The sequence below is a fragment of the Cotesia glomerata genome, linkage group LG1, assembly GCF_020080835.1.
Source record: "Cotesia glomerata isolate CgM1 linkage group LG1, MPM_Cglom_v2.3, whole genome shotgun sequence".
NCBI classification, from domain to species: Eukaryota; Metazoa; Arthropoda; class Insecta; order Hymenoptera; family Braconidae; genus Cotesia; species Cotesia glomerata.
In genome coordinates, this window is record NC_058158.1 from 8055589 (window position 1) to 8080849 (window position 25261).

The window sequence follows — 25261 nt, forward strand, 5'->3', positions numbered from 1 at the left end:
TCTACCTGGACAGAACAATTAAAAGGCACATAAAATTTGACAATTAACAAAGAGTCAGAAAATGACTTCGCAGAATTTCTGTAGCATTTGATTACAATAATTACAAGTAAAGTGTTTTGAAATTTATCTAACAATAGAAATATAATTTTTCAATTACATACAGCATAAGAATAGGACTCAGTAATTCAAAATCCATTGCTTTTAAATTTACACAGAATATAATTTTAAGGATTTTGAAACGAAAATTTGTCTGACAGTAAGTATACAATTTAACAATAACATTCAGTATAAGGATAGACAGAGCTGAAAAAAAATCATTATTTTCAACTCGTAAAGAAATTCATTTAATGCTAATATAGTATTTAAATTTTGTTAAATATGCGCAAAACAACTTTCGACGCCAAGCAATATGGCGGATCAACAAAAACATTACCTTACGGAGAAAATTAATTAACTTTTAGATAATTAAAGATTTATAGCACGTAGGAGTCTACTGATTGACTTATTTTATCCATTAGTTTTAACTACATACTACTACGAAGGATTTTTTCATCTGGGTACTACAGTTGATCATATATTTGCTTAAAACAACAATTTTGACCGTTTTGTTATAAAAAAATAGACTCGCAACGCACTTTTTTGTTGGATTTTTTTGGATGTCGTAGTTTTAGCATATTTTGGATCATTCTGTGAAAGAAATTTCTTCTTAGCAATTTTTACCAAGTAAGGTCTTTATTTTGCCTCTTCTCAACTGGACTAGAGTACCAATGAATCATTTGTTAAATACTACTAAATATTTATTAGGTGGAACTCAATAGGCTTTAATAAATGAGGAGCTGATTTTCAAAAGGGTATCTTTTCATATTTTAAAAGACCAATTTTCTGAACTTTTAAATATCAATTACTTCGAGAATTATAAAGATTTATAAATGAAAATCGAATTGCAGCTTCATAACCGATAGCACTTTATAGCTAAATTAAAAAAAGTTCAATACAAATATTTATAATTGAAGATAACCAATTTTTTGTCTCGATTAATTAAAAATGAAAAGATACCCTTTTGAAACTTAGCTCCTCAAATGATTTAGTACCAATTACTAAATATTTGGTAATGAAAGGTTTGTTACTATAAATCATTTAATATCTGTTACTAAATCTTATTAAACAGAATGAAATACTTCTATCATTGTATAAATAAAAAAATAAAATCAACTGTCCGTACCAGCAGCTGGTTAAATTCTAGCCCGAGGATTTTTATTAAAATATTCTAATTAAAAAAAAATTTTATATAACTTGAAAAAGAAAAATATATTTCTTTTTTTAGACAGCCGACTTTTTAAGTTCAGTTTTTTCTCTTGATTCGCTGTTTGGACTTTCATGTTATTCTCTGCTCACGTCATTTTTACTCTTGTCCGCCGAGTTAAAGTCACAAAAAAAAAAAAAAATAAAAAGAAAAAGAGAAACTCTGAAAAAACAAATGCATACACGTGCTTTTTTTTTTTATTATAAACGGCAGCATTCGTAAGCAAACAGGTTTAAAAAAATTTAATAAAATGAAGGCAGGTAGATATCAATATCACAACATTAAGCTGCGTATGTGGGGCGCTGCGTAATGTTTACGTACAATATTTATCTTCAGTAGAAAAATACACGACAACTCGAACAGATAGTCAGTCTATCGGGTATTATTATGCTGAGCAAAAAAAAAATAAAATAAACGCACAAGTCTCGGGGTTGAGCTTTATTTCGTTTCAATGGTAGGAGTTTTAAAAAGTAAAATAAAAATATAAATGACAGATAAAACGAAGTGGAGGTAAATGAAGAATAAAATGAGATAAAAATTTAGTGAGGAAACATTTCAGTGGTGTATATTATATATATATAATATACTATTCTACTATAATATGAAGGCGAAATGCTTTCTTATGTGTAAACTGTATACACATAGGTATACGACAGTTTATGTTACAAAAGCAATTTAGTTTGTGCGATGAGACTATACTACTCAGATGTACCTTGGAATTCAGCCAAAAATACAACACGCAGATAATACCGCCTCGCGGATGTCAAATAGCTAAGATTATCACGCGAAATTAACTTGTATTATGTCTACTCGTGTATAGTTAAAATTGAAATACCCAACGTCAGAATATTTATTTAAAATAAATGCACTGCAGTTTATTTATTTTTTTTTCTGTCATCAAATCGGTAAATTATTTTTAAAATTGTTTAATAGTTTTTTTATTTGTTTGTCTTGATAATATTCTGGCTGCGTCGTCGCTGGAGAATCAAAATTCCCGAATCGTCGTTTTGCTGACCGAAAATTGTGTAAACATAAAAACGTGCTGAAAACTGGGTTGCTTGTTTTATATTTCAAACTCGTGCCCTAAAATCTCAAATGATCAATAAAATATTTTTATTTTTTCTATACACTGTTAGAAGGGTTTATTTATATTTAATAAACTTTATTAACTGTTAATAAATGATTTTTAACATCATAGGATTTAATGAATATTTATTAACAGTTAATAAATTATTTATTAAATACGATTTATTAAATGTTAATAAATATTTGTTAACAGTTAACAAATATTTATTAACAGTTAATATATAATTTATTAAGTACATTTTATTAACTGTTAATAAATATTTATTAATGGCTAATGAATATTTGTTAGCTGTTAACAAATATTTATTTAAAATAAAAAGCAAAAATAGCAATTTTCTTTTGACACTTTTTATAACCCTACAGCTAGAATATATGATAATTATTAAACTCACTAAATAAATTAACGTTTTTAATATTTAAAAATATAAAAGATAATTATGAGCTGTGATAGAATTTGGTATTTTACAATAAACGTTATTATAATGTAACATAATTAATGGAAATAATTTATAAAGATGATTTTTGTTTATAAGCAATCTTCATATCATATAACATTGCAAGCGAAACAAATTCACTCAACAAAATCTTTATTAACTGTTAATAAATATTTGTTAACTATTTATAAATACTTATTAACTATTAATAAATGTACTTTCCTCCCAAATAAGTATTTATTAAATGTTGAAAAATATTTATTAAAATTTAATAAATTAAATAATTGTCTTCAAATAAATTAAATTATTAATAGTTAATAAATCCTTCTATGAGTGTAAAATAAAAATCACACACTTAATGATCTTTAATATAAAAAAGATTACGAGTAGAATAATCTCGAGATATTTATTTATTGAGAATAATCAGAATAGCATTGTGGAGTATTGAGTAGGAGCGGTAAAGAAACAAGTAGACAAAGTGCGGTGTGTGAGGGTTGAATTCGAACGAGAAACTTGACTCGTTACCGGTCGCCTCGTTACCATGTCGAAAACCCCGTTAATAGGGCTCACAAATAATTTACAACTGAGTTCTCGAGTCTACTCTACTGTCCGACGTGGGTCATTCAAATTTTAGCCGAAACTCTCGAGTTCGAGCCTCTAAACTCACTTTGTCCTCTCTGTGTTTGTCTGGATAATAAATTTACAAACTATATAATAGTCCTTAGTTATTCATAAAAAAAACTACCCTGAAATTTTAATTCTATAGTTCGAACTACTGTCCTACCTCTCGAACAACCGCTTTAAAGTTTAAATATAATTTAACTTGTTCATCAAATTGTTATTAGTTTAGAATCGATTTTTTTTATCAATCTCTCTTAATTAAAAGAACTTTATTAAATATTATTCCAACGTCTTGTCAATTAATGGAAGCTCCTAACAACTTAAACTTTATAAAAATAAATAAAATTATCAAACTATAATGAAATTCATTGTTTACTTGTACTTTAAAAGGTTACGAGAATTAAAATAGTAAATTAATTAAGAGTTTTAATAAAATCAACTTACTATGTCATTATGACTCTACGAGAAAGCAATTATAACTCGTATTCTGTGATTTCATCCCTTAAGGATATTTACAAGGAAAACTATATACCCTCTTTACTACTCATTGCATAACCATCTCTATTTGCCCTTCGTCTTCTACTTCTTCTCCTTCTCATTCAACTTGTTCATCTAGATCTAGATCCCCTGCACCCTAAAATTGTCATCTCGACAGATAATTTCAATCGAGAGAAAAAGAGACAGAGTATATCTGCACCCCAAGTTCGCCATTCATGATCTTCAGCTTAAACTCAAGCTCAAGCTTTATTTCTTATTTAATCACTGTTAAATTCAAGACGAATTCAAATAAAAGCTCTTCTTGAATATATGCCTACACGGAAAAAAAAAATTTCGTTCTGGGAATGAAATTGTAGAGTTACCATAACTATAATAATACAATAATACAATAATACATAATACAATAATACAATATTAAGTACAATTTTAAGCGCCTAGGTATGGAATAGCGGGAAGTTGCAGGGATGGCCTTTAGGGTGAACCGTTTTTCTAATTTTCTTTTTCATATCAATGTATATATGTTATGTATTATATATATATATATATATATATATATATATATATATATATATACGTCAAAAGCTTACTTAAGTATTCCCACTTCGTGTCAATTTTCTATTTTCGTTTTTATATTTTCTTTTTTCCATCTTCAATATTTTTTTGCAGAAACTCTTACTCTCTTACCCTCTTATTTGGTGATCGATGGACAACTTGGTTATATTCTTAAGCAATCAACTTTGTATTATACAAGAAATCACGCAGGGAATTTTTTATTTTTTTCGTCAATATTTTTTCTCTGTTTATTTATTTCAGTCCATCAATTTTTCAAGACGATGACGGATGAAGGTGACTTGGCTAATGTATAAAAGCTGACTGTTGATAAAATAATTAATTTCCAGTCATCGAATTAATTCCGACAATAGAAACATTCTTCAGTGATTTATCTTGTCATTTTTATCGTATGCTTTAAAGCTATATTTGTTAACAAAGATCGATACTGCAATTAAGCAGTTAGCTGATAAATGATAAATGATGTTAAAAAAGGGGGAGACGGATTTTGTTTTCTATCCACCAGAAACGTAATTATCGACAAAAGCACTTAATAATCTTTCATGCTAATATTGTCATTGGCGTACCAAACTCACCCTTTATAACGCTATATTACCAGAAGCTCATTGTGCAAGCAGAGAGCCGTACCCCTGGCTCCAGGCGGGAGGATCGAGATAATGGAGTTTCGACTTATATACGGTTAGTCAAAACGCCAGAGGCCACCCACCAGACGGATCGATAACACATTACGATAAATAATTAATGGCCACCTGTGTATGGATCTAACGCGTTTCCGGAAGTGCCACGCGGCTTTGAACTTCCCTCTTTTATTTTTATTTCAGTCTGTAGCGTGTTTTTATTACACACCTCGTCGCTTTGATCGATGTCCTCGTAAATAAATAATAAAAAATAAAACACTAGTATTGAGTGCGTCGTAAAAGAGTATATAAAAAATAAAAGGGTGTCTGGCCTGTCGTCAATTAACTTGATGCGTTACCAACAGAGATAGAGATTCACTTAAAATAATTGTTATCAAATATTCCCCCGAGAAATCAACCAATAAAAAAATTTACTTCTTTATTTTATCCAGTAACTTAATAAAGATTAATTAATATATTTTACCAGCAACCTTGCAGTCACCATGTGACTGCCGTGACTTGTAAACTATAAAAAATTAAAATTTTGCTGGATTAAATAATGACTTTTGTTAAATTGCATTGTACTTTTTTAACTATTAACGTTTTTAAAGATATAAGCTCATCCCAATGTTACACTCATCGAGACCTTTCATTTGGGTACCCACATCATTTTTTCATATATTTATATATTATATATAAATGGGTACACAAATGAAAGCTCTTGATGAGTGTAACATAGAAATGAGCTTATATCTTTAAAAACATCAATAGTTAAAAAAGTACAGTGCAATTTAACAAAAGTCATTATTTAAGTATAATATATATATTTTAAAGATATAAGCTCTTCCCGATGTTACACTCATCAAGAGCTTTCATTTGAGTACCCACATGAATTTTGATATATTTTTCATATATACATATTACATATATATAAAATATATAAATATATGAAAAATTGATGTGGGTACTCAAATGAAAAATCTTGATGAGTGTAACATCGGGATAAGCTTATATCTTTAAAAATGTCGATAGTTTACGAGATACAAGGTCATTTCTTAATTATGTATCTAGAGATAGAGCATTTTCGAATGCAGCCTAAATACTTATCATAAATTGGCTATTGGTGAAAATGATATGAAATTATGAAAAGGCACAATTTCAGGTCAAGGCTTTTCCAACAATACCAAATTTAACCATAAAAACCATAAAAGCCATTTTATCATATAAATACACTGGCCAAAAAATTTTGCTTATTCTCTTAATAATATAGATTATTGAAAATTTATTTTTATTACAAGCTTCAATTGCGACAACGATAATGAAGATTTTTCCGTAGGTATTTTATTAAAAAAATTTTTCAATAATGAACTTGAGAATAAAGTTCAATAAATCTTTCATTTCCTCGAGCTTTATATTTTGATGGCAGTACAAAGACTACTGGCATACAAAGAAAAATATTTATTATTTCTTTCAATTCTGTTTTTATTTATTTATTTATTATTTACTTTGCCCCAGAAAAAAAATTTTCAAATCATTGGTACAAATATTATGGCGCAATTAGTTGATGAAACTAGTGTGGGTGAATAAAGTAGAAATGAATAATGAATTTTAAAAAAAATTCTAAGAGTGTAGAGGGCGTAAGCAAGCGTATTAAACAATAATGAGTGAGAATAATGCTGAGTAAGAATAAAGTTAACAAAGAGAATTGTGTATTTAACGAATAATTAGACGTAGACTTTGTATACGCAATGGGGTGGCTTAATGTGGTGGTAGCAAGGACCAAGGTTTGAAAGGATTTTCTCCTGTGAGTCTAGACACTTATACTCATACACTTTTTACGAACTTGCACACACACTCGCACACCTTTACTCAACTTAACTTTATTTTATAAATATACCTGTACTGAACTTTACTCACTTTCCCTTTGCTGCTCTGGAACTCTGGTCGCGAGCGTCTAGTCTGGACCCATCCCACTTGACTGTACCTCAGATCCCTACGAAGTGCTATACTGTACGATTTCTCGGTAACTTTCAACGCATACCAATTACCAAAGCACTAGAGGGCAGCTTCGCTTACGATACCCGGAAGGGTCCATTTCCTGTCGCCCTGGTTTATGAATCGCTTGCTATGCTGTAGAGAGGATCCGGAGACACGGGGGACGATGATAATCACTAGTTTTATGCTAAACAAATATCCCTGTATAGTATTACCTAACCGGTAAACGGCTATTTTATTTACAAGAGCTTTAAAAGGTAAAAAATTTAATAATACAAGGTACGGAGCGGTAGAATAAAAATTTAAGTGTATTTATTTTTAGTATTTATGTATAACAATGATGAAGTAAAATAAAAAAGTAAAATCTCGTTAAAAATTATGCCTCTAAGGCTTGAAGATATTTGCTAAATCCTCTTAGCAGCGAATGGTATTCCCGTTAAATTGGAAAGATAGAACCACGAGTGTTGGCTGTAGACTATAATCGATTCACCTCCCCGGTTATACACTCTACACCCCGAGACTCTGCAGAGAGACTTGAATTTTAATCTCCAGCCTTTTTGTTTTTTAACTCCTGCACTTTCAAACATGATTTACTTTTTTCGGATTTAATTAATAAATATCCGATCTGAATAATAATAAAAAAAACAAAAATTAAAATTGTTTTCTTTTAATTAAAAAAGTAGTTTAATTTTTATTTATTTATTTATTTAATTAGAGTGCGTGTATAAGTCACATAAAAAACTTTGATACACTGGCAGTGATTCGGTTTGTAAAATTAACAATTTTTACAATTTTTGACTATAAAAATTATGAAATATTTAAAATTAATAATAGACATTTCTTGGCTATACAAAATACAATAAGTTTTTTTTTTTTTTTTTTTTTTTTTTTTTATATATTTGTCGTGTGTTATGACGTTGTACTTATAATTTTTTAGAAGAAAATTATAAAATAATTCTTTAAATATTTTTAATCGATTTGTTCTTTTTATTTTTAATTTATAATTACTCTATCGTTTAGCTTATCATTGTTTTTATTATTATTATTGTGATTATTATTATTCACTGTTTGTCGCGAAAAAACCGGGAAAAGGCGACGGCAAACTTTCGACGACTTTCATCTCTTGTCGACAGCACCACGAGTCCAAATAAGACATGGCTGGTTTGGGGGAAGAAAAAATAAAGAAAATAAAAATCTTAAACAACGCGGAGTAGTCGGGCAGCACGGCGTCGTTACGGTTGAAGAAAAGTCGCGGGTCCGGACAGAAGGCAAAAAGGTTAGGTCGGAGTATCTGCTCCGGACGTGCTTGTGTTGTCAACAATTCCTTGGAGGAAAAAAAAATAAAGTTAAATGAGAGAGATGGACAAAAAGGAGTGCAGAGTTAAGAGGCAGACACGAGCGATTCAGTTTGAATAAGTAGTTACCGGCCTAATAGCAGCACCGGACTCTGACGGGAACTGAATACACAATTTTATTTAAACATCTCGACTAAAGAGGAGAAAATCTACCGTGGCAAAAAATATCCCTAAAATTAGGCAACCATGAACACCTTTAATACTACAGGAATTTTCACCAAACTATCAGACCGCTCAGATAAAATGATTTCACGAAACAACGCTTTTTCCCATTCCAATTTCCCGCTCGCGCGCTGACCCCTCTATGCTCTACAGAGGTTCAGGTCTGTTGTAGTTGAGTTAATTTCAGATTGTTTTTTTTTTATTTTTTTATTATCTACTTTCCGACTCGCAAAACTACGGGACGTACATCCTACCAAATAATTTATTACTAATCGATAAGCAAACTTTTCACGGTGGTCCTAACTTTTATCAGAGAGCAGAAAACGCCCGAGAACGATGTTTGATAGAAATTTTCACAGAATCCAACATCCCCGCCCACTTGTTTCCAATGAAGATGAATAGCCCGGAGCCCTTTTTCTGCAGTATCAAAATTCTCTTTAATCCTTTTTGTGTTTGCTCCCAACCCCGCTTATTTATATTTACTTATTTTCCGGATTTTTTATATCTGTTTACTTTGTTTTTATTTTAAAAGTTTCAATGCATAAATTCCGAGCGCGATATTGAGAGAACATACAAACGAAAAAAAATAAATAAAAAAAAATCGATTGAATAAATCCGCGATAATTCCCGGACGTCATTTCGCACCGCAAAGCATCATTTATCGAATCCATACCTCAGTTTCAATACTTTATGCTCTATTTTATAAAAATAACAATGTTGAAAAAAAAAGCAATAAAAAATTGGGGAAAAAAATGATTTTTATTACAAAAATAAACAACAGTCGATGTGTAAAAAATCTAAAATATAACGATGATTTTTTTTTTCACACAACAACCGTGTAAATATTGAAACCGTCTATCCATTTTCCTCTCGAAAAATCTTTCATACACTCAAGTGAGCTGAAAAATAAAACCGGGCCTGAAAAAGCGTGTATAATCTCTATTATTTAACCAACTACAACATAACTCAACCCTCCTAGTCCTCACAAAAAAGTAAAATTTGTTTTTCTTTCCCTAAACCTTCGTACCGCGATTAAACCTCAATATTTTACCTTTAAACCCTTACTCGTGCCTACAACCTCGTAATTACAAATATTTAATAAACCGACCCTGCAACATAATTAAATAAATTTCATCATAAAAATTGTTCCTCATAATTTACTCAATCCCCTTTTCTAACAACCACACGGAAAAAAAAATTTCGTTCTAGGAACGAAATTCTAGAGTTATCATAACTATATACAGTTTACTGTTTGCTATAGAGTTACAGTAACAAAATTTTATTTAGTTCGGATAACTCCATGTAGTTGAGCTCTCAGAGCTCAACGGGATAGTTCTGAGAGACCAACGGTATAGTTGGAAGAGCTTTACGTTGCATAGTAGTGGAGTGCGCTGATGTATTTCATAACCTTCCAAAATGACAAACATAATTATTTTGTTACTCATCCATATTATTAAAAATATATGAGGACAATTAAGTTTCCAGTTTATTTATTTAAGGAAATAGGTTTTTTTTTTTGTCAAATTGAATTTCGTTAAAACGGTTTTGTATTTATGGTTTTTCAAGGTTCATTTTCAGTGACTGTTAATTTAATTTATTAGTTTTATATATTGTGATTATGATAATTTTTCTTTGTAATATAAGTTCTATTATTATTTTATTTCTATTATAATACTATTCTTATTTGTCATAAACAATTATTATTAGCAATATAAACTCGTTCTGCTGCATTTATTTATTAAATTATCAATATTAAATCGCGCATTATAGATTTGTTTAAATTTTTTATAGTTTCAGAACGATCCTGTAGAGTTGTGAGAGGTAAATAACGTTTAGCTCTCAGAGCTCAACGACATAGAGTTATAGGAGCCAAACGGTATAGTTACCATAAAAATACGTTAACCTACTGGAACTTTTTACAACTAACTAACTACTATAGAGTTCCTGTAGCTAAATTTTTTTCTCCGTGCATAATAACAACAACCAACTTTCTCCCTACGTTCAATTTCATAACTAAAGTCTCATTATTAAACTTTGAAAGTAAAGCACAAAATTACTTTTGGTACGCATCGAGAGATTACAGGTCTACATGATATGCGTGCCCTGAGTAATCAACATCCTGAAGTTACCCGAATCCATCAACGTATAATCAGACACACATACATATTATATTACGCGGATATATATTAAGTGTGCGTTAGTAATTACCGATTTTGGTAAATTACACAGTGATTCAGCTATTCTAGGTGGCCGGCGATTAACCACATCTGCACCTTTACATGTATGTTCAAATAAGCTCTAACCTCGAATTTCGATCGCCGAAGGTTAATACACTGGCTCATCGGAGCTTTTCCGCTTCGAAAGCTTCACTTACTCCCTAACTCACAAGTCTTCACTTTATCAAACTTCTCTAGAGTCTAGTAGTCTAGTCTAGTCTGGTCTATCTAGTGCTGTAAACTACCATCAACTACTACAACTACTATACAACAACTACTCACTAACATACTCGTGTTTTCTCCTATTTGCCGTTAACTACCAGCTACTTTGCTGCACGATGCATAGCCTCATTGTATTTTAACTATAATACTAATAGCATACTAGACTAGACGGCAATGTTTCATTATTACAACTACAACTACGATTCCACATAAAAGTTCACACAAAACACGACTATGAGGCTTGTTTCGTGCAACTTAACACAAGTAAACGCTACATATACAAGACAACACGATAATAATAGCTCTGGACTTGTCATCAACACGTCTAACTTCACCCTCTTAAAAGGAAACATGTTGACTTATTACTATTTTTATAATTTCACCTTTACTCTTATTCTTGTTCTCATTTCCATCAACACACTGATAGAATTTAGTTCTATTTACTAAGATTGAGTAACGGACACTAAGTGATTTAGTAACAAACCTTTCATTACTAAATATTTAGTAATAGGTACTAAATCATTTATTAAAGCCCATTTAGTTCCATTAAATAAATATTTAATAGTATTTAACAAATGATTTATTCCTACTCAATAAATTGTTTATTGATATCGAAGAAATTAATTTTTTAACTAATTTTAGCGTGTAACCTAACTTTTTAACTTAAAATAAATAAAAATAATTAAAATAAATAATTTTAAGCAAAAATATGAGGTATTATAAAGAAAAGAATCTCATTAAATTATATTTTTTTGGTAGAGACATTTATAAAATTTAAAATTAAACAAGTTTTTAACTTATCAATAATAGACAAATTGAAAAATGTAAACTAAACTTCACGGAGAAAAGACATAAATAGAAGCCATTTATTGAGAGTATGTGTGTTTGTAAAGGTTTGATAAATCTCCGAAAATCGAGCTGAATAAAATAATTTGAGTCAGTGAATAGGTTATGTATCACATAAACATTGAAATTAGAGCATAGCCATCTACCGACAATACTTACCAAAGAAATATTTAGTACCTGTTACTAAATATTATTCGGTGGAAATAAATATTTATTTCCATGTAATAAGGCTTTGTTCATTTAAAGAAATCATTTGTTAAACTGTAACAAATAATATTGATGGGTACAAAATATTTGTTTTTCGCAAATAAATGACTAACAATTTTGTTACTACATCAGTTTAGTACTCCTTACTAAATCCTTCTATCAGTGTAGATATATTTCAGATTCTTGATATTAAAAATTCTATTGACTAAATATTTTTTTATAAAAAAAATTTTTATAAAATTTAAATCTCCCAAAATCGAGCTGAATAAAATAATTTAAGTCAGTGAATAGATTATGTATCACTTAAACATTGGAATTAAAGCATAGCCATCTACCGACAATACTTACCAAAGAAACACACTGATAGAAGGATTTCTTAGTGTTTAAAAAGATTTCTTTGTATTTAAGAAATCATTTCTTAAACATCATTTCTTAGTATTTAAGAAATATTTCTTAAATACAAAGAAATCTTCTTAAATGCTAAGAAATCCTTCTATAAGTGCATTTAGTACCTGTTACTAAATATTATTCGGTGGAAATAAATATTTATTTCCATGTAATAAGGCTTTATTCATATAAAGAAATCATTTATTAAACTGTAACAAATAATATTGATGGGTACAAAATATTTGTTTCTCCCAAATAAATGACTAAAAATTTTGTTACTAAATCAGTTTCTTTCTATCAGTGCTGAGTTTGTTACACTTGTCGTCGCTTTTACTTTTGATGCTGTTGTTGTTTTTATCATTATTATTGTTTTATTCCAGTAAAATACTTGCCACAGTGGTAATTCACTCGTTAAAATAAAGGAGAGTTGTAAAGAAAAAAAAAATATTTAAATCGCGAGAGATCCCTATCCGCTCGAAGAATAATATTTCATTCGCGTGTCACGTCAAAAAAACGACTACTATACTATTATTATTATTTCATTTTCATTTATATTTTCTGTGCGTGGCACACACTTTACCTGTAATTTTTTATCGGTTAATTTATACTTCACATTATTTAAATTTTTTTTTCTCTGTACTTTTAACAATATTAATACAAATATTATATAAAATAAATCACATTGCCGTGAGTCGTGATAACTACACCAGATACTTAAACGCAGCTTTATAATTATGAAATTAAAAAATAAACCGTACAATTAATTTTTTTCTTTTAATATTTACCTCCCACGCCGCGAATTTATTATATGGCTTATGATTAACGAGTTATAAAGTACGCTGAGAAACTAGCTAATTCTATGGACGACTTATGGATAATTAACTCAAGGTAAATTAGATACTACACCCGATACTAGGTGGAGCTTTTGCCAAGGATATTAAAGGATACCTTTGGTGGAGAAACTAGTCTCGTGTATCTCAAGCCTTGAGAATATATTTTATGTATTCCTCTCTGTCTCTCTTGTACATAGATGCAGATATATATAATATTAATCACGTATATAAGCTCACAGCGGATTCAGTGAAATCAGGGGTGGCACCTGGTTACATGGCGACGCTTATTACGGCAGTAATATCACCGTTGACTTGTGCTGCCAATCTCTGGTACAACTAAACTCTCGATACTTGCCCGACTGTAATTTAATCTGTAGCAAACGAGAGCTTGGGGCTTGCTCGAGGGGAATAATCATAATTATGAGATATTACTCGAGTAGCTTTCATTTCTCCCACTGTACTATTATACACGTTTCTCCTTAGCTTTATACACACAATTCTGGTTTTCGACTCGAGGTCTGTACACCGTCTTATATATCCCTACCTACCTTTAACTATATTACATACATCCTATAATTATTATATTTATAGTCTAATAATTGTAACTGTCTGCTTTCTGCTCCCCTTTATCATTATCTTATACGTTGGTATTCATTTATCTCAAATCCCAGTCCAATTTACTTATCATTAAATCACGCTATGTTCCTTCGAATTGTTTTCTCATTAAAATTAATTTATTTTATCGAAAAATATATTTAGCTTACTTTTTTTCTTATATATTATCGATGTGTCCGAAAAATAAAAACTGAATTAAAATAAAATTTTCAACTAAATTATTATTTTATTTTAAATCTACGTAATTATTAACGAGGTCATAATTCCGGAAGTAAACCGATTTTAAAAAACATATTTAGCTTACTTTTGTTCTTAAAATATATTATCGATGTGTCCGAAAAAAAAAACTGAATAAAAATACTTGAATTTAAAATAAAATTTTCAACTAAAAGATTATTTTATTCAAAATCACGTAATTATTAACGAGGTCATAATTGCGGAAGTAAAGTATTTAGCTTACTTTTATTTCTAAAACAAAAAATTCTTAGGGCCAGTTTTTCAATTCGGGATAAAATTTTATCCGAGATAAAAGTACTGCCAATGTAATAATAATAATAAAAATAAATAATTCAGCACAGTGATATTGCGTACGATTAGTTCTCCCTGAATTCAGTCACTTATTTTTAATTAAAATAAATAAATGTTAGCCGCATGTCACAGAAATATTAATCTCCAACTGTGACAACTTGCTAATTGTAAATAAATAAAATAAAAATTAGGAAAACGGATGACCCTGAAGGCCATCCCTGCAACTTCCCGCTAATTCCATATCTACGCGCTTGAAATTGCACTAGCTCAAAGCGGTCGCTGTTCTATACTTTTGAGCTCTTCGAGCTCAAATCTTGCGTTTGACATATCTATTATTAATCTATAATTGTGTTAATTAACTAATTTAAATGACATAACAGGAGGTTATTATTATTTTTGTGATATATTTATTTTTTATTTAAATAAATGACCAAATTCATGGAGAACTAACTGAGAGCAATATCACGTCGCTAAATTATTTATTTATTATTTTTTTTTAATATATTGACAGTACTTTTATCTCGGATAAAATTTTGAAAAACTGGCCCTTAAAATATATTATCGATGTGTCCGAAAAAAAAACTGAATAAAAATACTCGAATTTAAAATAAAATTTTCAACTAAAATATTATTTTAATTTAAAATTACGTGATTATTCACGAGCTAATAATTCCGGAAGTGAAGCGATTTTAAAAAATATATTTAACTTATTTTTGTTCTTCAGACAATAAATTCTTGAAATATATTATCGATAAAAGTCCGAAATAAAATACTCGAATTTAAAATTAAATTTTCAATTAAAGTATTATTTTATTTAAACTCTACATAATTATTCACGAACTCATAATTCCGGAAGCGAACGGATTTTAAATAAATTACTCAAAATAGACGTTAATAACTTCCTCAGTTAAATTCATCAATTATTTATATGGTTTTATCCAAAAACAATTAAAATAAACTGGCTTAATATAAAGTCAATTAATATGCAATTGAAATCAATATCCACAAACTCAAACGATCAAATATTCACCATAAATAAATTTTATTTATTTATTTTCAACATAAAAAGTTGATTATCTCGTCTCATAAATAATATTTAATCAATTAAACACGAGTTTTAGTTGTATGCATAAAAGCTCTCAACGCCGAGGTGCATTTTTACGGGGTAATAAATGTTAACGATAATAAAATCACTCATAAAATTAATTTCCCGGCTTAACACCAAGTGACAGTAACAAACAGTAATGTAATACCTCTAACAGACAATTAAAACAAAGTACTTACTTTTACAGTAATAAATAATGCTTTGAAAGAGACAAGAGACTGAATTTTACAATCGGATTAATGAAAATCAATGCGATACATTCAATTTGGGTAACTGTAGTGAAAAAAAGTTAATTTTTTTCGCAATGCGTAGTGTAAGCGTGTCATCGTCAATTGGTTTCCGCCTCTCAGCTTGGAGTCAATCCATTATAGACTACACAACTAAACTAGACACCCTACACTCACCCGGAACATAACAGCACAACTGCCGGTACAGATATATATATTTATTTTGTATCTGGAGCAATAGATAGAGCGAAATAGTGCAGACAGAGTATAGAGTAGTAAACGTACGTGTCACTTTTTTTGAGTATTCAAATAAATCTGGTGTCTTTTTAAAGCCCGTGAATACCCTGGGCAATGCGACGCTTTTCACATTGCACAAGGCTTTTCATTATTGCATCGGGCATAGACAACACGTCTGCAAAGCATCACTTTTATTTTTTAGTCATCCTTTTACTACACGCCAAACTCTTCAATCGTGGTCTTCATTCACTCTCCCACGGTACTCCCGCGTACTCTGTACCTATCCAACAACCTTTTCATCTTCTCCATCCAACTTCACACACTAAAACTACCATATACTTCTACTGGCTTTATCCATTCCCGTATTTGTAACGTATTCATCGTCTGATAGGTTTCAAACTTGCTTTAAAAGAGCCATTGTTCGTGCCAAAAGCTTCGCTCTCTAATACTCCAATAGCTTCTATCCATCTACTCTACACATATAGACACGCACTCATCTAAAGTTATATATTAGTTTGTAATATAATGCACTACAGATTTTGCTAAACTTAATGTAACCAATTAAATATCAAGTTAATTTCCCGTAATCCTGGCAAGAAATTTAATATCATTGCTATGTTAGTTGATCGTAATTTTCATTTTTGTAGTCGAATGTAAATAAGACTAGAAACCTTGCAATCACTATGTGACTGCCGTGATTCGTGAACTATAAATAAATAAAATTTTGCTTTATTAAATAGTGACTTTTGTTAAATTGCACTGTACTTTCTTAAATATTGACGTTTTTAAAGATATAAGCTCATCCCGATGTTACACTCATTAAGAGCTTTCATTTGAGTACCCACATGCATTTTTTACATATTTCTCATATATACATATATGTAATATATATAAATATATGAAAAATTGATGTGGGTACTCAAATGAAAGGTATCGATGAGTGTAAGATCGGGATGTGTTTATATCTTCGAAAATGTCAATAGTTCACGGGATACAAGGTCATTTCTTAATTATGTTAAATTGCATTGTACTTTCTTAAATATTGACGTTTTTAAAGATATAAGCTCATCCCGATGTTACACTCGTCAAGAGCTTTCATTTGAGTACCCACATGCATTTTTGATATATTTTTAATATATACATGTATATAATATATATAAATTTATGAAAAATTGATGTGGGTACTTAAATGAAAGGTCTTAATGAGTGTAACATCGGGATGACCTTATATCTTTAAAAATGTCAATAGTTCACGAGATACAAGGTCATTTTTTAATTATGTATCTAGAGATAGAGCATTTTCAAATGCAGCCTAAATACTTATCATCATAAATTGACTATTGGTGAGAATGATATGAAACCTTGAAAAGGCACAAATTTAAGTCGGCCTTTGCAATGAGACTAAATTTCACTAAAAAAAAAACTGATTTTATCATGTAACTATCCTGGACACAAAATTTGTCTTATTTTCTTAATAATATAGATTATTAAAGCTTTTGCGACTGATAAAAAATTTTATTTATTTATTTATAAGAAATTTTTTGTTACTGTTGCAGTTGAGGAGGAAGCTGAAAAACGGAACGAAGATATCGAGAGTTTTCTGAACAATGAGGGTGGTTAGTTTGTTTGCGATGTTGTTTACAAAAGTAGACATTGCTTGGATGCATTATTTTGCTAAGAAGATAGTATTGGTAATATTAGATGAGTAAATTGATGGTTTAATGTTACAGGAGAAATTGAAGATGAGGATGACGAAGAGAATGAAGAAGAAGACAATGTTGTCGAGTGGGAGGAAACTAACTTTGATTTCAAAGAATTCATTTACAGGTAATTATCTTGTTTTCTTAATTAACATTTTTATTACAGAGTTATAAATATTTTATAAATAACAATCATATAATTAAATTTGTAGTTTTTGTTTATTTAATTTAAGTCGATAGTCCTCAAATATTTCAACAATTTCCCAATATTTCCTGGCAAACTTTTCAAACTGTCGAGATAACTTTAAATTGAATTAATCTTGTAAATTATTCAAAATATTGATTTATCGAATTTATGTGGTTGTTAAATATAAATAAACTATATATTATTTATGATTATAGATTTGCAAATGTAAAAGTTGTCAAAGCACTGACAGAACTACTGAAAACTTTTGAAAAAAATACCATTGAAGTAAATCATTACATTCTCAAAATGTTTCATCGAATTTCATGGGACTGTAAAATGCCGGCGATGTTATTCCAAGCCTCAATATTTCGTGTGTTTCAACGTGTCCTGGAGTCGAAACGCCGTGAGCACAAGGTCAGACATATTTTTAAAAAACTAGAATTTACTTTTTTTGGAAAATTTGTTTATTTTTTCGAACATGAAAAAGTTTTAAATCCGAATGAGTACAAATATCTACAACTCGCCGCAAATACTTGTCGTTTTACTCATGAAATGTTACAGGAGTTGCAAAAGTTTGCCAGTTTCATAATTTGTCAGTTCGCGGAAGTGGCTCAAAAAAACCCGAAAGCGTACATGGAGCTTCTTTTCTGGAAGAATACTCGCGAGGCTACGGAGATAGTTGAAGGATACGATGTACAGCATGAAAATAAAAAGACAGGACGTGGCGTGTGGAGCGAAGCTGAAGAGGATGAACTGCGTACTTTATTTATGGAGCATCAAACTAAGAAGTATCCTCAAGGTAACAGATTAATTCATTCACTTTTTTTCACTCTTCAACTTTCGTATAATTAGACGGAGGAAAGAGATTAGATTAGCCGCCTCACTTTTTTAGATACAAAAAATTTCCAAGCATAAATAAGCTTGCTCTAACGTTGTAGTGAATAATTTGAGATCAGTTTTCATAAAATTTAATAAATAATTCAGTTAAATTTTTATTTTATTATTGGATAAGAGTTTTGAATAAATTTTAAATCTTCTGATTATCGTCTAATAACTTAATTAATGTTAAACTAGCGACCTTGCAGTCACTATGTGACTGCCATGACTTATGAACTATAAATAAATAAAATTTTGCTTTATTAAATAATAACTTTTGTTAAATTACACTGTACTTTCTTAAATATTGACGTTTTTAAAGATATAAATTCATCCCGATGTTACACTCATCAAGAGCTTTCATTTGAGTACCCGCATGCATTTTTGATATATTTTTTAAATATATAAGCTCATCCCGATGTTACACTCATCAAGAGCTTTCATTTGAGTACCCGAATGCATTTTTATTATATTTTTCATATATAAATATATATAATATATATAAATGTATAAAATATATGAAAAATTGATGTGGGTACTCAAATTAAAGGTCTTGATGAGTGTAATGTCCGAATGAGCTTATATCTTTAAAAATATCAATAGTTCACAAGATATCTGTTGAATTGCGCTGTACTTTCTTTACTATTGACGTTTTTAAAGATATAAGCTCATCCCGATGTTACACTCATCAAGAGCTTTCATTTGAGTACCCACATGCATTTTGATATATTTTTCATATATACATGCATATAATATATATATATATAGCAGTATATATATATATATATATATATATATATATATATATATATATATATATATAAATATATAAAATATATGAAAAAATGACGTGGGTACTCAAATGAAAGGCCTCGATAAAAGTAACATCGGAATGAGCTTATATCTTTAAAAATGTCAACAATTCACAAGATATCTGTTAAATTGCACTTTACTTTCTTAAATATTGACGTTTTTAAAGATATAAGCTTATCCCAGTGTTACACTCTTCAAGAGGTTTCATTTTAGTACCCACGTGCATTTTGATATATTTTTCATATATTCATATACATATATATAATATATATAAATATATGACAAATTGATGTGGGTACTCAAATGAAAGGTCTTGATGAGTGTAATATCGGGATGAGCTTATATATTTAAAAATGTCAATAGTTCACGAGATACAAGGTCATTTCTTAATTATGTATTTAGAGAGAGAATTTTCGAATGCAGCCTATTTATCATCATAAATTGACCACCGGTGAGAATGATATGAAACCTTGAAAAGGCACAAATCAAGGTCGAGACCTTTCTAATGATATCAAATTTAACTATAAAAACCCATTTTATCATATAAATACCCTGACCACAAAATTATTCTTATTCTCTTAATAATATAGATAATTAAATTTGTACAGATATCATCGATTGGATCTTGGAAAATATTATCAGCGACGATCGAACGCGCCGCGGTGTAATTAAAAAACTCAAGGAGATGCATTTGATTGTAAACTCTAAGGTAATTTTAATAAGAATTATCCATTTGTCAATTAAAGAGTTGAGACTAATTAGTTCATACAGTTGTTTGAAGTAATTAGAACTTTTTTTCCCGCAAGCAAGAGCGAGAAGCTAAAAAAATAAAGCAAAAAGTAACGTTCCCTTGGGAAAGCAATTTGAACTTATTCTTCTCTACAGTGCTAGTACGGACGAAAAAAAATTAAAAAGCGCGCTTTGTTTTAATCTTTCAGCAAACAACTATGAATTATCATTCTCTGTGGACAATAACGAGTACTATCAACGCGGAATACGGAAAAACATTTTGCGTTTTTTATCCTAGAGTTTAAAACGTGTCCTCGTATACAGTCCATCGGTAGACTATTTTTTCCAACCCTTACACTCTATCGTTTTATATATTTATTTTTTATCTTTTGTTTGCTTTCTCGCGCCCCTTTACTATTCATTTGTGTACTTTTTTTTAAGCAGTGATCGAGTATACGCGTAACCACTGTACGTACTTGTGGTAAACGCCCTCTTTAATTCTCTTCTGTACTATCTTGTGTACAGCAGCCATTTCTCGATGAGAAACAAGATCAATGATTTATGGCACCAGAGTTGAGAGTGAGAAGCAAGCTTCTGGTACTTACGCTGAAACATACGCAAACGTCAAGCGCTAAAATATATTTTTCACCTAAAATAAAATGAAAAAATAATAAATAAATAAGTTTTAAAAAATAAAAATAAAAATATTTAGACTGACTTAAGGAAATTGAAAATTCCGTAGAAGACAATTCCACGTGGAATTTCCTTCTTCTTCTTCCAAATTACTTTTTATTTCTATGTATAGAGTCATGTTGTACATTTTATTTTTATTATTATTATTATTATTATTATTAAAGAGCATTTTTTATTGTAAGCCAACTTTCCCGATCCAAATGATGGTAGACTTAATTCAATTTTCATTTAATAACTATTTTCACCACACTATTGGCAGTATGAGCACTCATACCATCTTCGGGTGAATATATATAATAATTAAAAATTTTCAACGACAATTTTCATATATAAGGTAAAAGCCCCAATATATGATTATGTACCAGTATATGATCATCTATTGGGGCTTTTACCTTAATGATGTTATTTTTTTTTTTTTTTTGGATCGGCAAAGTTGGCTTATTACAATAAAAAATGCTCTTTAATAAGTAAAATCACCGATCTCCGGAATATTGTTGAATTAATAATAATAAAAATCTGGAAAACGGTTGACCCTAAAGGCCATCCCTGCAACTTCTCGCTAATTCCATATCTAAGCGCTTAAAATTGCACTTATGACGTTTTTGAGCTCTTCGAGCTCAAAAATATAATTTGTATGTTATTTCGAGCTCAAAAGTCTGATAGAAGTTTAATAAAACAGTATTTTTTGAATTTTCAAACTGCAATAATTTCTAAATGAACTGATTTTCACGCGGTTGGCAGTATTCCACACAGTTTTTTCAATTCTATAATATACTTTTAAACACAAACTGATCGTACCCAAAATCTTAGAGAAATTTGAAAAATTCACTTTTTCCGAATTTTTTCAACAACGATAACTCACGAATCAATCAAGCGATTTTCACGTTCTTGGTGGCGATCGACGTGGTTTTTTGGGCTCTAATAATTATTCCATTTCATCATAAACGATTCAAAGATAAATGTCGAAGTTATGTGAAAAAAACACTTTTTTCAAAATTTTTCGTTTTCGATAACTCTTGAACGAATCAACCGATTTTAACGGGACTGGTGGCAATCGACATGGTTTTTCAAACTTAAGAGCGGATTAGTTTTTAGAGTTGATCGATAAAGCCGTTTAAAAGTTATTCCAAAAAAACGATTTTTTGAAAATTTTATTTTTGAGATTTCTCAAAATCTAGCGAACCGAATCAATTCAAATTTTTACGAAATTGAATGGCAATGATAGTCTTTGGATCGCCACCTATTTCGATCCGATCGGCCGAGCCGTTCAAAAGTTATATGAAGTTCACATACACACACACACACACACACACACACACACACACACACACACACACACACACACACACACACACACACACACACACACACACACATACATACATACATACATACATACATACATACATACATACAGCCGCACGGACACCATCGCGGGAAGAGGCAGGGAAGCTTCCTGTGACCTTAAAAACGTCGAGATCTGATGAAAACCCGATTTGGGCAAAACGGGGTAAAATCAATCACTTCCCGATTTTTGAAAATTGTCAATTTTCTTAGCGGGAAGTTAATAATAATAATAATAATAATAATAATAATAATAATAATAATAATAATTATTATTATTATTATTATCATTATTATTATTTTTTTTTTTTTTTTTTTTACCAAGTAATAATATGCATACTCTTTATACGACTATTGAAATGCACTCCGGTTAGAAGAAAATAATTCATCTCTACTTTAACACTTGATAATTTTTTTTTCATCAAACTTTAGTGTCCTACTTTTAAATTCGTAGCTACAGCTCAAAATAATACCGAGTAAAAATAAGATTGTTTGAATAATAACAAAAAAAAAAAAAATTAAAATTAAAAAGTTTATGAAATACTAGCAGGAACTGGGCCGAATTTTAATGCTACTTACAGTTTATGACTTTCTATAAGTTTTAATACTATTATTATCATTATTAAAGCAATCTAAAAAAAGAATTATTTGATTTTTTTTTCAACAGCAAGTCAGAAATGAAGTACAAAAACGGTTACCAAAAGAATGGGGCGAAGAAGAAGTAGCACAATTAACAGAAATGTGGGAGAATGTTAAAAATGATGACGGTAAAAAAGTTTTATTTTATTTTCTGTTTAATTGTTATCAGTAGAATATTTTACAACAATGAATTTATCTTTACTGAGCGTTAAAATTAGTTTGAGAAATTTAATTAACGGCACTTACAACGACACTCCTGATTCCAAAATAAAAAATAACTTACAACAATATTTAATTAAACAGATCCAGTTGATCTTATTTATGCTGGATTGAGGATAAAACGCCCGAAGCCGAAAATAAAGGAAAAGCTGCTGGAATTAGGGCTGGCGAAGGATCCTAAAGAATTACGGAAAAAACGTACCAAGAAGAGTAAGAGTAAGAGCGACGGCTGTAAGTACTTATTGTTTTATTTTATTTTATTTTCTCTCCGCCACTTTCTCTTTTCTATCCGAATACTTAGCTCGAAAACTAATTAAACAAATACTGAGATCAATTCAATCACTGCACTGAAAAAAAAGTATTTTGCTATTAAGAATATTTTTATTGATAATCAAAAAATTTGGTATTGTGTTACTAAGAAAACGTGATATTTTGATAATCACAATAAATTTACTGATTATCACAAAACCTATTATCAGTATATCAGTATAACAGACTATTAGATGTTTATAACCTCATTTTACTGGCACAAATCAATTTATTTATAAAACTAACAAAACAAATAATAAAAATAAAAATTGAAAGTGTAACAATAAATTTTTTTCAAGCTAACATCATGAATATTAGTTGAATTCTATTTTCACCAAGGCGTAAATCAAATGAACTGACTAACATTGTTAAGGAGGTACTACGGCAAATAAAAACACCAATAGGTTATGGCTATTGGTTTCTTTCTCACGCACTAGTCCTGCCTATATTTACAGACTATCGCTCACTTACTTTCACTCATGTAAAATATCGAAAGTCGCTAACTTCAAACATTTTTTTATAAAAAAATGAATATCTGTGCATTAGTCTCGCTGAAACTCAAAAACGACTGGACCAATTTCAACAATTTTCTTTTTGTTTTGTTCGCTATAGTTCAGGGATGGTTTCGAAAGTATAAAATTTTTGGAAAACCCGAAAGTTCAACTAAGGAAATCCACAGATTTAAAATTGATAATCGTCTATCTTCTGTATATATGGACAAAAAAAAAGTTCATAAATTCAGTGTTCATTTTTTGGGATCTTGATTTTCAGGCGATAATGATAAGCGAGTTTCATTTAATAACATGACAAAATTCTAACCGCACTTTATACAGCCAGTATTTATTCTTTATCAAAGTAGATTAGAGTTTAAGGATTGTTAATCGCTGATCGAAAGGTGTAATGAAATATATTGTAGGTGATACGAAGTTCACCGGGTCAGTTAGTTTTTGATAAAAAATACTTGTTATAACTTTAATTAAATATTCTCAGTTTTTCAAAAAAATTCTAAGAAAAGTATGGTTGTTATTTAATAAAATAATCACTCTAACTACGGTCAGGATAGGGAATCCTGCTAAATGTACTATTTGTTACCAAATACATGTTAGTATCGAATACATGTTAGATGTACGATTTTTAATTGCTAATATTTTGAAAATTAAGGACTATTAAAAAAAAATTAGGAAAACTGTTGACCCTAAAGGACATCCCTGCAACTTCCCGCTAATTCCGTTAATACCTGGGCGCTTAAAATTGCACCTACGAAGTTTTTGAGCTCTTCGAGCTCAAAAATACAATCTGATTGTTGTTTTGAGCTCTCCAAGCTCAAAAAGATACTTCTTCTATGTTTTTGAGCTCTTTAAGCTCAAAAGTCTGATAAAAGTTTCATAGAACACTATTTTTTGAATTTTCAAACCACAATAACTTTCGAATGTTAACTTACGCAGTTTTTTGAGCTTCATAAAGAATTCCTAAGTTTCAATTGGTCAAACCAGGAATTTTGGAGTAATTCCGAAAAAACACTTTTTTGCGTTTTCTTTCCTGCAGAATATCTCTCGAATAAATCAACCGATTTTGACCGGATTAGCGGCGATCGACGTGGTTTTTCAAGGTTAAGAGCTGATTAGTTTTTGGAGTTGATCTATAAAGCCGTTCGAAAGTTATTCCAAAAAAACCACTTTTGAAAAAAA

The 25261-nt window shown here is 29.8% G+C and overlaps 1 protein-coding gene and 1 long non-coding RNA gene across 3 annotated transcripts in view; one reads left to right on the top strand and one right to left on the bottom strand.

The window, feature by feature from the left end:
- The window catches only part of LOC123275409 (protein timeless homolog), a 136520-nt gene that overhangs the window by 104773 nt on the left and 6486 nt on the right, over positions 1-25261 (top strand). For both annotated transcript variants that reach the window (XM_044743514.1, XM_044743513.1), the window contains exons 14-20: positions 17621-17680; positions 17795-17891; positions 18167-18365; positions 18513-18750; positions 20249-20349; positions 23074-23173; positions 23349-23495. In XM_044743514.1, the coding sequence (XP_044599449.1) occupies positions 17621-17680; positions 17795-17891; positions 18167-18365; positions 18513-18750; positions 20249-20349; positions 23074-23173; positions 23349-23495 (942 nt within the window). The remainder of the gene's footprint in view (positions 1-17620; positions 17681-17794; positions 17892-18166; positions 18366-18512; positions 18751-20248; positions 20350-23073; positions 23174-23348; positions 23496-25261) is intronic.
- LOC123275410 lies at positions 402-14657 on the bottom strand. Its single transcript, XR_006511677.1, has 3 exons — positions 14645-14657; positions 10545-10563; positions 402-756 (listed from the first exon to the last, which is right to left on the bottom strand). It is a non-coding gene; the product is annotated as an uncharacterized LOC123275410 (long non-coding RNA).